The 14,260-nt window shown below is 44.5% G+C and overlaps 1 protein-coding gene across 2 annotated transcripts in view; it reads left to right on the forward strand.

Moving 5' to 3' along the window:
* Positions 1-890: 890 nt before the first annotated feature.
* Positions 891-14,260, forward strand: part of LOC129693518 (NACHT, LRR and PYD domains-containing protein 3-like) — a 34,564-nt gene continuing 21,194 nt past the window's right edge. Inside the window, exons 1-3 of one of the 2 annotated variants that reach the window (XM_055630329.1) lie at positions 891-941; positions 3,146-3,238; positions 13,413-13,697. In XM_055630329.1, coding sequence (XP_055486304.1) covers positions 3,178-3,238; positions 13,413-13,697 — 346 coding nt within the window. In that variant the 5' untranslated portion in view covers positions 891-941; positions 3,146-3,177. The remainder of the gene's footprint in view (positions 942-3,145; positions 3,239-13,412; positions 13,698-14,260) is intronic. The other variant, XM_055630328.1, reaches the window with a different exon arrangement.

The following is a 14,260-nucleotide window of genomic DNA, read 5'->3' on the forward strand; positions in this document are numbered from 1 at the left end:
TCAGACCTTTCTGTCCTGGGCCTCCTCCATGGCCAGAGTGAGGTCCACTGCATATTGGAGGAGCAACACCTCATATTTCACGGGTAGTTTACACCCCCGCGGTATGAACATTGACCTCCAATTTCAGAGTCTCTGCTTTCTCGCTCCTTCCCAGCTCTCCCACAGCCCACTGTCCGCCTCTTCCTTTCTTCTTCCTGCCCCCACATCAGTCTAAAGAAGGGTCTCGACCTGAAACTTCTTATTTCCTTAGTTGCTGCCTCCCTCCCTCTCTCTCCCGCTGAGTTTCTCCAGCTTTGTTGTTGTTGTTGTTGTCTCTGCGGCTTTGATCATCTCATTCCCGGTGACGTAACCGGCCCCGCCCCCGCCCCCGCCCCGCGCTGATGACGCACAAGCCGCAGTGCGCATGTGCACAGTCTGGCAAGTCACCGGATGGGCGGCGCTTCCTTCCGGCGGAGCGGGGAGACACAGACTCGGGGCCGGGCCGGGGGAGCGGGGAGAGGCCCCGGTGTCCGGGCCGGGGGAGAGGGGAGAGGCCCCGGTGTCCGGGCCGGGGGAGCGGGGAGAGGCCCCGGTGTCCGGGCCGGGGGAGCGGGGAGAGGCCCCGGTGTCCGGGCCGGGGGAGCGGGGAGAGGCCCCGGTGTCCGGGCCGGGGGAGCGGGGAGAGGAGACAGACTCCACTGTCTGGGCCGGGGGAGCGGGGAGAGAGAGTCCACGCGTTGGGGGAGCGGGAGAAGAGAGGCCCCGGTGTCCGGGCCGGGGGAGCGGGGAGACAGGGTCCACGCGTTGGGGGAGCGGGAGAAGAGAGGCCCCGGTGTCCGGGCCGGGGGAGCGGGGAGAGAGAGTCCACGCGTTGGGGGAGCGAGGAGAGGAGAAAGGCTCCACTGTCCGGGCCGGGAGACTCGGACTCAGGGCTGGGGAGCGAGGACAACAAGTTGCCATCGGTGAGTATTTTGTCCGCCGGTCCCCAGTGGACGGGTCTAATGTTGGGGACAGACTTGGGTTAAATTTCCCCATTGAATTGGATTTGCTTTTGTCAGGACATTGAATTGATTGTTGTGAGTAAATGTGTCACCGTGATAGTTTGAAGCACAACAGTCAAGTTCAAAAACAGCTGTGTTTTGTCACTGGATGTGTTGGTGGAGATGCTGCACATCACACACACACACTTCTATAGAGTTGTAACTAACAGTTGATGTGTTGAATGTGCTGAGCAGTCTGGTGGAGTCAAAGCAAATGTCCCAGTTTGTTTTACAGTTACTAAATGGCGGAATGTTCAGGTTACTATTTCATAATTAAACCGTCAGCTTATTTCCGGTTTCAGTTATTTTTGCTGATAAAACGTCCTCAATTACCAGAGTAAAGGCCTTTCTGAGCCTTCTGTAGGGAGACTTACACATTTTTATCGCCCTCTGGTCACAGCTGAGACTGAGTGATCATAGGAGAAGTTGCAGCAGAATGATAGTAAGAGGAAAGGATACTGTGAGGATTTCAGATTTGCAACACAGAATGCATTTTGTATATGTCAGTTCTCATTTCATTATTCAAATGAGTTGGGACTATTGGGTATGTGAGTGGAAATATTAAATTTACACAAATCTGTTGACCACTGCAGAATGACGTGACTTTTGCAACCAGTTTTTTTTTTTTTTTTTTGTTGCATGGAATTAAAAATATATGTTGCTATTCCAGAAGATCTGAAGAAAAAAGAAAATGCCGACATGGTAGAAACACTCAGCAGTTTGAGCAACATTTGATACAGTCCCAGTTCAGATAATGGATCATATACACTTGCACTTCCACTGTTTTCTGTATTCACTGTTTTAATCAATAAAGTAAATACACATCGTCTTTATTACACTGGTAACAAATGGTAGTCAATTATACTTGGCCAGATCACACACAATGGTAAGATAAACAAATATGTTTGATTTAGATGCTAGAAGTTGTCTAAAGGTAGAAAGAGATCACCTGTCCACAGTTGGAATAGTTCAGGACCAGAAGTAGTACCATTTAATGCAGAATTGTATCTTTCCGCTATGATAATAGAAAATTTCTGCAAGATACCAAAGGATAATCCCTCTTTGTTGAGAATGAATCAGTTGGAGAGCTGAGTGCTGAGAGGAACAGATGTTTGGTCAACAATTCAGTAGTTCAATATGCAACTACAGAGAAATTCTTTTAGCGCATATTACACATGCAGGCATCGCCATTTTCAAAGTCCAAATCAGAGTCGCCCGCGAGCTCGATGTCCTGGTGCAGTTCGTGTTCCTGTGAACAGACCTCCCTCTCCTCACCCATCTTTGTGTCCCACGGGGTGCCTCCACCTACCTTGAAGGGCTGTAGGCATGAACCCAGTTCACCCTCCTACTGGGCCACTGCTAGCGCCTGATGTCTCCAGCTCCCTCCCGGTAACGCCGTCCGATGAACATTTGGGCGGGTTTGGGCAGCGTCCTGTAGAGATGGGACGGGTGATTCTCCTGTGAAGTGGTGGTACTGCAGACATCACCTGACATCATGGAGATGCTGCAAAGTCCAGGCCTGGGATATAATCCTTCTATTCTGGAATGGAAACTCCAGGGATGTGGTGGAATGTGCCATGGGAGAGGTGGGGACTCCAGTTTCCAGTAGAGTTGGGATGCTTGTAGTTTATTTCCTGTTCCAGTTAGTGGGAAATTTGGCAATTGGTAACATGGAGGAATGGAAGCTTCTGTCCTGAATGGCAGGGTTGTGGTAAGAATAGGGCCAGCAGAGTGTGACAGTAATTCCCCACCAGTGGGTATTTTTCCTCTTTCTGTGAGTTGATGTCTCCAAACAGGTGAGGTGTGGATGTTGGGGATTGACTGTGTTTGGTCTGGAATAGTGACACGGCGATCAGGGGGTTTGAAAACTTCAGGGATCTGGCACAAATGATGAATTGCTGCCTTGGATACATCAGACAAAGTTTTATGGATGACAGGTCAGACATGAAGAGCTAGGTGGTCTACTCCTGCTTTTATTTTTGCTAATTTGCAGGGGTGTACCTTGTTTGGATGTGGTGTTTTCCACATCTCTGCTGCACTGTAATGCTGTTTGTTGTTTCACAAGGCAATGTCTTCCTTCACATTCAATTGTCAACTGATGGTTCTGTTAATAATGTTTATTCCAGAGCTACAGAGTTTGTGATCGTCTGTCGACATCATGGCTGAAGGTGGTGACAGGGAAGGTGATTCAGTGGCCTCTACATCAAAGAAACAAAAAGGTTTGTGAGCCTTTGTGACATATATATGATGCCCTGACAGTGGGTGTACACCTGATGCAACAAATGAGGTTCGCACAGAAGTGAGAATAGGGAAGGGACTGAGCACAGAGGATTGATATCTACAGGGACAGTGACGTCACAGATGCAGGAATTGTCTGATAAATCAGCACTCTTTTTGGAGACAAATGATTTGAGTTGCTGCAAAAGTTAAGCCAGAATATCAGAGTCCAGAAACAGATTCTGCGCAGAAATGAGCTTTTGACCCATTTGCCACCTGTCAATTTATTTACACTAATCCCATTTCTGAGCACTTGGTCTGTCGTCTACTATCCATTTACAGATCGAATGGACATCCAGGTGCTCCTACAATGTTGTGACGGAGTGCCTGCCTCCAACACCACCCCAGACAGTGTGTCCCTGACTGCAGCCATCACTGCTGAAAGATTCTTCCCTGAAGATCATCCTCTAAACTATTTTTGCCTTTGACTCTATTTTTCTCATAGTATTCTGTACTTCTGGATCACTGCCTGTCCGCCCCAGCTTCAAGGAAGACAACTTAAATCACTCCAGACTCTATTGATAATTGAAATATTCATTTCCGAGCAATATCCTGATGAATCTCATCTGTATCTTCACAGTTCAAAGGCATCCTTCCCACAGTATGGAGATCAGAATTGCATACACTCCTCCCACTTAAGGCTTAATTAGCTCCCTATAAATTTGTATCAAGGCCTCCCTGCACTTGCATTCTATGCTGCAGCAAATGACAAGAATGCTAAATGTTGTCTCTGTCTACCCCCACCCTCCTTCTCCCTCCACACACTCTCTCCACCCCCTCTCCTTGCCTCTCAGCATTTAATAATAATAATAATAAATGTTATTTATGGGCGCCTTTCAAGAGTCTCAAGGACACCTTACAAAAATTTAGCAGGTAGAGGAAAAACATGTAAGGGGAATGAAATAAATAGTAGAGACATGACTAGTACACAAAGTAAATACAGAATTCAATACAAAACACAGTATGAGGCAATTGATGCACAGATGAAAAGGGACGGCACGTGGGGCTAAGGATAGGCAGAGGTGAAGAGATGGGTCTTGAGGCGGGACTGGAAGATGGTGAGGGACATGGAATTACGGATCAGTTGGGGGTGGGAGTTCCAGAGCCTGTGAGCTGCCCTGGAGAAGGCTCTGTCCCCAAAACTGCGGAGGTTGGACTTTTGGATGGAGAGGAGACCAGCTGATGTGGATCTGAGGGACCGTGAGGGTTGGTAGGGGGAGAGGAGGTCAGTGAGATATGGGGGAACCAGATGGTGGAGGGCTTTGTAAGTGAGGATCAGGATTTTGTAGGTGATCCGGTGGGAGATGGGAAGCCAGTGAAGTTGTTTGAGGACTGGAGTGATGTGATGCCAGGATTTGGAGTGGGTGATGAGTCGAGCGGCTGCGTTCTGGACCAGTTGGAGTCGGTTGATGTAGGTGGAGCTGATGCCAAGGAGAAGTGAGTTGCAATAGTCCAGTCGGGAGGAGATGAAGGCATGGATGAGTCTTTCAGCAGCGGGCGGTGTGAGAGAGGGTCTGAGTTTGGCGATGTTGCGGAGATGAAAGAAGGAGGTTTTAATGACATGGCGGATGTGAGGCTCAAGGGAGAGGGTGGAATCAAAGATCACGCCAAGGTTGCGGGCCTGGGGAGATGGGGAGACAGTGGTGCCGTCGATGGTGAGAGTGGGGTTATTGATTTTGCTGAGTGTGGCTTTGGAGCCTATGAGGAGGAATTCTGTCTTATCGCTGTTGAGTTTGAGGAAATTATGTTGCATCCAGGTTTTTATAGCTGACAAACAAGAGTTGATATGGGAGAGGGGAGGGTTGTGGGGGGATTTGGTGCCAAGGTAGATCTGGGTGTCATCAGCATAGCAGTGGAAGTCCAGATTGAAGTGGTGGAGTATCTGACCAAGGGGGAGGATGTACATGATGAAGAGGAGGGGGCCGAGTACGAGGCTTGGGGAACGCCTTGAGTGACTGTGGCTGTAGCAGAGGTGTGGTTATGGAGAGAGATGAAGTGGGATCTGTTGGAAAGGTAGGAATTTGACCGAAATTACATTGTGAATGAGAAATCCCATCTGTGGCTGCTGGCAGGCGGGGAGCGCAACGCCTGGCCTTGCTCATTTCCACAGGCATGTGGCTTTGGCAAGGGGTTTTCCCACTCCTCGCACCAGGGTCAGAAAGACGGTTCATTCCCACTCACTGTCAGTACGTTTGTGAGCGACAACACGTCGACACGGGCGCAAACGATGTTGGGTTACATCAAAATATCATTCATCCCGACAGTCGCTCCGTTGGCCTGTAGGCGATGCCGCCTTTCGGGTAGGTGCCGTTTCGACAGAGCAGCCATTCGGTGAGTTTGCATTTAGGCGACCCATCCTTTTGGTTAGTGGGCGTTTCGTCTTCATACTCTTTCGTTTTTTTTGGCGTTTCGACCTCGTTTCCATTCGGTTCTTTGGCTTCGACTTCTTTGCTTCGGCTTCTCGTCCATTTTGGTTAGGTTGAATGAAACATAGAAACATAGAAATTAGGTGCAGGAGTAGGCCATTCGGCCCTTTGAGCCTGCACCGCCATTCAATATGATCATGGCTGATCATCCAACTCAGTATCCCGTACCTGCCTTCTCCCCATACCCTCTGATCCCCTTAGCCACAAGGGCCACATCTAACTCCCTCTTAAATATAGCCAATGAACTGGCCTCGACTACCCTCTGCGGCAGAGAGTTCCAGAGATTCACCACTCTCTGTGTGAAAAAAGTTCTTCTCATCTCGGTTTTAAAGGATTTCCCCCTTATCCTTAAGCTGTGACCCCTTGTCCTGGACTTCCCCAACATCGGGAGCAATCTTCCTGCATCTAGCCTGTCCAACCCCCCAAGAATTTTGTAAGTTTCTATATGATCCCCACTCAATCTCCTAAATTCTAGAGAGTATAAACCAAATCTATCCAGTCTTTCTTCATAAGACAGTCCTGACATCCCAGGAATCAGTCTGGTGAACCTTCTCTGCACTCCCTCTATGGCAATAATGTCCTTCCTCAGATTTGGAGACCAAAACTGTACGCAATACTCCAGGTGTGGTCTCACCAAGACCCTGTACAACTGCAGTAGAACCTCCCTGCTCCTATACTCAAATCCTTTTGCTATGAAAGCTAACATACCATTTGCTTTCTTCACTGCCTGCTGCACCTGCATGCCTACTTTCAATGACTGGTGTACCATGACACCCAGGTCTCGCTGCATCTCCCCTTTTCCTAGTCGGCCACCATTTAGATAATAGTCTGCTTTCCTGTTTTTGCCACCAAAATGGATAACCTCACATTTATCCACATTATACTGCATCTGCCAAACATTTGCCCACTCACCCAGCCTATCCAAGTCACCTTGCAGTCTCCTAGCATCCTCCTCACAGCTAACACTGCCTCCCAGCTTAGTGTCATCCGCAAACTTGGAGATATTGCCTTCAATTCCCTCATCCAGATCATTAATATATATTGTAAATAGCTGGGGTCCCAGCACTGAGCCTTGCCGTACCCCACTAGTCACTGCCTGCCATTGTGAAAAGGACCCGTTTACTCCTACTCTTTGCTTCCTGTTTGCCAGCCAGTTCTCTATCCGCATCAATACTGAACCCCCAATGCCGTGTACTTTAAGTTTGTATACTAATCTCTTATGTGGGACCTTGTCGAAAGCCTCTGGAAGTCCAGATACACCACATCCACTGGTTCTCCCCTATCCACGCTACTAGTTACATCCTCGAAACATTCTATAAGATTCGTCAGACATTTACCTTTCGTAAATCCATGCTGACTTAGTCCAATGATTTCACCACTCTCCAAATGTGCTGCTATCCCATCTTTAATAACTGACTCTAGCAGTTTCCCCACTACCGATGTTAGACTAACTGGTCTGTAATTCCCTGTTTTCTCTCTCCCTCCCTTCTTAAAAAGTGGGGTTACGTTTGCTACCCGCCAATCCTCAGGAACTACTCCAGAATCTAAAGAGTTTTGAAAGATTATTACTAATGCATCCACTATTTCTGGAGCTACTTCCTTAAGTACTCTGGGATGCAGCCTATCTGGCCCTGGGGATTTATCGGCCTTTAATCCATTCAATTTACCCAACACCACTTCCCGGCTAACCTGGATTTCACTCAATTCCTCCAACTCCTTTGACCCGTGGTCCACTGCTATTTCCGGCAAATTATTTATGTCTTCCTTAGTGAAGAAGGAACCAAAGTAGTTATTCAATTGGTCCGCCATATCCTTGTTCCCCATGATCAACTCACCTGTTTCTGACTGCAAGGGACCTACATTTGTTTTAACTAATCTCTTTCTTTTCACATTTCTATAAAAACTTTTGCAGTCAGTTTTTATGTTCCCTGACAGTTTTCTTTCATAATCTATTTTTCCTTTCCTAATTAAGCCCTTTGTCCTCCTCTGCTGGTCTCTGAGTTTCTCCCAGTCCTCCGGTATGCTGCTTTTTCTGGCTAATTTGTACGCATCATCCTTTGCTTTGATACTATCCCTGATTTCCCTTGTTATCCACAGATGTACTACCTTCCCTGATTTATTCTTTTGCCAAACTGGGATGAACAATTTTTGTAGTTCATCCATGCAGTCTTTAAATGTCTTCCATTGCATATCCACCGTCAACCCTTTTAGAATTAATTGCCAGTCAATTTTGGCCAATTCATGTCTCATACCCTCAAAGTTACCTTTCTTTAAGTTCAGAACCATTGTTTCTGAATTAACAATGTCACTCTCCATCCTAATGAAGAACTCAACCATATTATGGTCAATCTTGCCCAAGGGGGCACGTACAACTAGATTGCGAACTAACCCTTCCTCATTACTCAATACCCAGTCTAAAATAGCCTGCTCTCTCGTTGGTTCCTCTACATGTTGATTTAGATAACTATCCCGCATACATTCCAAGAAGTCCTCTTCCTCAGCACCCCTGCCAATTTGATTCACCCATTATAACTGTTTTGCCTTTGTCGCACGTATTTCTAATTTCCTGTTTGATACCATCTCCAACTTCACTACTACTGTTAGGTGGCCTGTACACAACACCCACCAGCGTTTTCTGCCCCTTAGTGTTTCGCAGCTCTACCCATACCGATTCCACATCCTCCAAACTAATGTCCTTCCTTTCCATTGCATTAATTTCCTCTCTAATCAGTAACGCTACCCCCACCTCCTTTTCCTTTCTCTCTATCCCTCCTGAATATTGAATATCCCTGGATGTTCAGCTCCCAGCCTTGGTCACCCTGGAGCCATGTCTCCGTAATCCCAACTATATCATAGTCATTAATAGTTATCTGCACATTAACCATATAACATATAACAATTACAGCACGGAAACAGGCCATCTCGGCCCTACAAGTCCGTGCCGAACAACTTTTTTTCCCTTAGTCCCACCTGCCTGCACTCATACCATAACCCTCCATTCCCTTCTCATCCATATGCCTATCTAATTTATTTTTAAATGATACCAATGAACCTGCCTCCACCACTTCGACTGGAAGCTCATTCCACACCGCTACCACTCTCTGAGTAAAGAAGTTCTCCCTCATATTACCCCTAAACTTCTGTCCCTTAATTCTGAAGTCATGTCCTCTCGTTTGAATCTTCCCTATTCTCAAAGGAAAAAGCTTGTCCACATCAACTCTGTCTATCCCTCTCATCATTTTAAAGACCTCTATCAAGTCCCCCCCTTAACCTTCTGCGCTCCAGAGAATAAAGACCTAACTTATTCAACCTATCTCTGTAACTTAGTTGTTGAAACCCAGGCAACATTCTAGTAAATCTAACATTCAACTCATCCACCTTATCACGAATGCTCCTTGCATTGAGACAAAAAGCCTTCAGGCTTGTTTTTACAACACTCTTACCCCTTATACAATTATGTTGAAAAGTGGCCCTTTTTGATTTTTTTTTTTTTTTTTAATTTTATTTTTATTAGCAGTACAGTAAATCACATTAATACATCGCATATATCTTATTACATTATGTTGTACCACTTCATTTTTTGAGCTTTAAAAAAGATAGAAATAAAAGAAGTAAGGAAAGTAAGCAAGAATCGTGAAGGTGCAGGAAAGTGTTGGGAGAAGAGAACCCCTTAGGGAAGGAATTAGAGAAGGAAGCAAAGAAAAGAAATAAGACCCTAGAAAGAAAAGAAAAAAAAGGAGAAAGGAAAATCAATCGCTCTATTGTAACACAAAACTCCGTAAAAAAAGGATATACCAACCGTGTTTTTATTAAAAAAATATTTTATACCCCCCATTACCAGGTCCTGGTATGTTTTAACTTATTATTGCACCTTATGCTTGTAATAGATCCATAAATGCAGACCACGTCTTTTGGAAGTGATCTGCTTTGCCTGCTAGGAGGAGTCTCATCTCTTCCAAGTGTAGTGTTTCGAACATGTTTGAAATCCACATTTTTGTTGTTGGTATTGGAGCATTTTTCCAAAATTTAAGTATAAGCTTTTTTCCCATTATTAGCCCATAATTAAGTAAGTTCTTTTGAAACATATTTAATTCTGGGTTACCTTCCGATATTCCAAAAATGATCCATTCTACTTTGGGTAGTAGTTATGTTTTAAATAATTTTGTGAAGATTTCAAATATTTTGTTCCAGAATTTTTGAATTTTTATACAGAAAACAAAAGTGCGCTATGTTAGCTTCTTGTGACTGACATTTATCACAAATGGGTGAGACATTGGGGAAAAGTTTATTTATTTTAGTTTTTGAATAATATAGTCTATGTAATGTTTTATATTGGATTAGAGTATGTCGTACGTTGATCGAGCATTTATGCACATATAATAAGTGTTTATCCCAGCTCTCTTTTGAAATTTTTATAGCTAGTTCTTGTTCCCAGTCTCTTCTAATATTATCTGTTGTAGGTATTTCTATATTCAATATAATATTATATAAGTATGATATTAGATTTGCTGATTCAGCCTTTATCTTCATGGCTTCATCTAATAAGTCTGGGAGCATATTATAATAGTCTTTTGTATATTTTTTCAGATAATCACGGATTTGAAGATATTTAAAATATTGATTATTTTTCAAGTTATAATTCAGTTGTAATTGTTGAAATGGTAATAATTTCCCTAATTCATACAGGTCTCCGAGCGTTTTGATTCCCGTTCTTTCCCATTGTGTAAATGATTTATCTATAATTGAGGGTTTAAACGAAGCGTTATTGGCTATTGGCATTAGCAGAGATAGATTTCTTAATTTTAAGTTCTGTTTTATTTGTTTCCAAGTTCTAATTGTACTATGTATCATTGGATTTTTATTATAATGTTTGTTATTCAAATTCGTTTGTGAGAGGAGAGTCGCTCCTGTATTACCAGGAGCGCAGTCCTCTCTCTCCATTATAATCCAATCCACCTGCTGGGCAGAGTTGTCCAGCAGGTGAATCATATTTTTAATATTTACCACCCAATTATAGTACATAAAGTTAGGGAGCGCTAGACCACCCATCTCTTTTGGTTTACTGAGGTGTGCTCTTTGTATTCTGTGGGATTTATAATCCCATATAAAGTTTGTGATGTCTGAGACTAATTTTTTGAAACATTTTTTTGGAAGATATATTGGAATTGATTGAAATAAATATAGGATTTGTGGTAAAAAGATCATTTTTATAGCATTTATTCGACCTATTAAATACATCGGCAGCGTTTTCCAGAATTTAATTAGATTGTTTAATTTCTTAAGTAAGGGGCTATAATTAGCATTAAACATGCCGCGATAATTTCTAGTGATTTCAATTCCTAAGTATTTCAATTTTTCTGTAGCTATTTTAAAGGGGAATTTCAAAAGATGTGTTGAGTCTTTCGGTTTTATCGACATAATTTCACTTTTGTTCCAGTTTATTCTGTATCCTGAGAAAGATCCGAAATCCTCGATTAGGTTTAATATGATTGGTATACTGATTTGGGGTTTTGTGATATACAGTAATACATCGTCTGCGTATAAGGATATTTTGTTATTTGAATGATTTGTATTATAACCATAGATGTCAGGATGTGTTCTAATTTTTTCAGCTAAAGGTTCAATTACCAGAGCGAATAATAGCAGTGATAATGAACACCCTTGCCTATTGCCCCTTGTTAATTGGAATTTCGTAGATAGTATATTATTAGTTAATATTCTAGCCGTGGGTTTGTTATATAATAATTTTATCCATGCGATGAAGCTCTCTCCCATTTGAAATTTTTGCAATACTTTAAACATATAATCCCATTCTACTTGATCAAACGCTTTTTCTGCGTCCAATGAAATGATAGATAACTCTTGTTCTTGAGATTTGTGAGAGTGCATTATATTAAGCAGACGTCTCAGGTTATTAAATGAGTGTCTCTTAGGTATAAATCCAGTCTGATCCTTATTTATTACTTTACTGACATATTGACTTAGTCTTCTAGCTAGTATTTTCGCTAATATTTTTTGATCAGTATTTAACAATGCAATAGCTCTGTATGATCCTGGTTCTTCTATATATTTATCTTTTTTAAGTATTAGTGTGATCGTTGATTCTGCTAGTGTTTCAGGTAAGGTTTGTTCTTTAAAAGCAAATGATTTTTGCCCTGGTTTTGTCTGCTTGCCACTTTTACTTTTCACCTTGCTACCTATTGCTTCTACCCTCATTTTACACCCCTCGGTCTCTACGCTCACACATTTAAGAAACCCTTTCCCTTTAACTCCATCCTCCATTATCCCATTCGACACCCCACCCCCCTTATTCAGTTTAAAGCCACCCGTGTAGCAGTGGCAAACCTGCCTGCCAGAATGCTGGTCCCACACCCGTTAAGATGCAATCCGTCCCTTTTGTACAGTTCCCCCTTACCCCAAAACAGATCCCAGTGATCTAAGAATCTAAATCCCTGCCCCGTGCACCAGTTCCTCAGCCACACGTTCAGGTCCCGTATCTCCCTGTTCCTGCTCTCGCCAGCACGGGGAACTGGAAGCAAACCGGAGATAACAACCCTGGAGGTCCTGCTTTTCAACATTTTTCCGAGCTCTCTAAAGTCACGCTGCAGAATATTCATCCCCTTCTTTCCGACATCGTTTGTGCCGACATGCACTACCACTTCCGGATGTTCACCTTCGCCCTTGAGGATTTTCTGCACTCTATCCGTGACATCCTGGATCCTGGCACCGGGAAGGCAGCACACCATCCTTGCATCCCGTCTGTTGCCGCAGAAACCCCTGTCCGTACCTCTCACAATGGAGTCTCCCACTACAATGGCCTTGCCTGCCTTAGGCCTTTTTGGTTTTGGCTCAACAGCCCTATTCGCATCACAAGCCAGTCCGCCACTCAGTGTAAACACGTCTTCTGTCCCAACAGCTTCTAAGCGGGTGAACCTGTTTACAAGAGGTACACCATCCGGGGACGTTGGCATTCCATGCTTCCCTCCCTTTCTCACTGTCTCCCACCTTCTCTCTTCCACTACCTTAGGTGTAACAATTGTACTGTAGGACTTGTCGAGGAACGGCTCAATTTCTCGTACGAACCGGAGGTCGTCCACTTGCTTTTCCAGTTCCCCAACACGGCCCTTCAGGAGCTCTACCTGGATGCACTTCTCGCATTTGTAGCAGCCAGAGGCACCAGCGGTGTCCTTGACCTCCCACATACTGCAAGCATCGCACTGAATCAGCTTGCCTGACATCTCCTTCTTTCGTCTCTACCTCTCAAGCGTATTGCGTGGTCTCCTCTCCTAAGACTCACACTTTTCTCACAGGGCACTTCCCTCACAAGGCCACTCACTCACTGCCGCTCGCTAAGAGCCGTCTTGCTTAAATTGACTGATAAATTGCCTGATTTACCAATTTACAAAGCAAATTCCTCAGTTTTCAACTGTTTTCACCCCTCTGACTCACTTCTCTCCTCCCACTTGGGCTAGAGCCAATCAGTCGTCTCTTGCTAATCTGCTGCTGCTGTTCCTCCCAAGTTTACAGCAGTTCTGAACCTGAAATGGCTTGTTTTCCTGCTCTGTTTCTAAGACAACATTAATTTCCACTTGCTCCTGAATGTCAGCTCAGATTGCTGCCAGATATTCCCAACCTGTGGTTTTCTCAATTTGAAATTGCTCTGTAACCAGCATTTAATATTTTTTTTCAGGTGGGAAATTAACTCAAGTGGGAAAGGCCTTCAAAAGGCTTTGGCCAGGCACCTCATCAAAAGAAGATGGTCAGAACACAGGAACAACGACAGAAAAGCAAAGTGGGATTGAGAGCAGAACATCAATGGAATGTGAACCCGCCGAAGAGGAAAGGGAACAATGTCAGTCCAGAGGGCAAGGAATAGGAGACGTGGTTCACGGCCCTGGAACTGACCCAAGTGGCAAAATCCATCATGACCGAGATTCATCAAACAAGGAATCATCGAGTTTCATCCAAGGAGCAGGTGAGTGAAATTAAATGGGAGGGGAGGGGATGCTGCAGAATGGTGAAGACTGTAGGGACAGGGAAGAGAAAAAAAACAAAGGACTTACAGCGAGGGGAAACAGGAGAGAGGAATAGTGGTGGAGGAGTGTTATTCTGACTGGGTTCATGACCAACAGTATTCTGTAAGGATCAGTTTTGGAACCTCTGCAATTTCTAAACATGTCGATGTTTGAACAAAAACGTAGGTGGTCGATTTAGTACGTTCAAAAACAACAGAACTATTTTCAGAATTGTGGATCAAGGGGAAAGCTGAATAAATGATCCATCAGAATATACATCAGTTGGAAATATGGTCTAAGGCAGACAAAGACTAGATTGTTTTAGCTGAGTGGAGGCCTAATAGAAGTATAGAATACTAGACCAAGGGGGAGAGGAGGGGGAGGGGTGGGGGGGGGGGGGGGAGGGGAGGGGAGGGAAGAAGGGCGGGGGGGGGGGAGGGGAGGGAAAGAGGGCAGTGGGGGAGAGAGGGAGGGGGGGGGCAGAGAGGGGGAGAGGTGGGGGGGGGGAAAGCAAGGGGGGGGA

This window comes from Leucoraja erinacea, unplaced genomic scaffold (assembly GCF_028641065.1).
Source record: "Leucoraja erinacea ecotype New England unplaced genomic scaffold, Leri_hhj_1 Leri_324S, whole genome shotgun sequence".
Lineage (NCBI taxonomy): Eukaryota > Metazoa > Chordata > Chondrichthyes > Rajiformes > Rajidae > Leucoraja > Leucoraja erinaceus.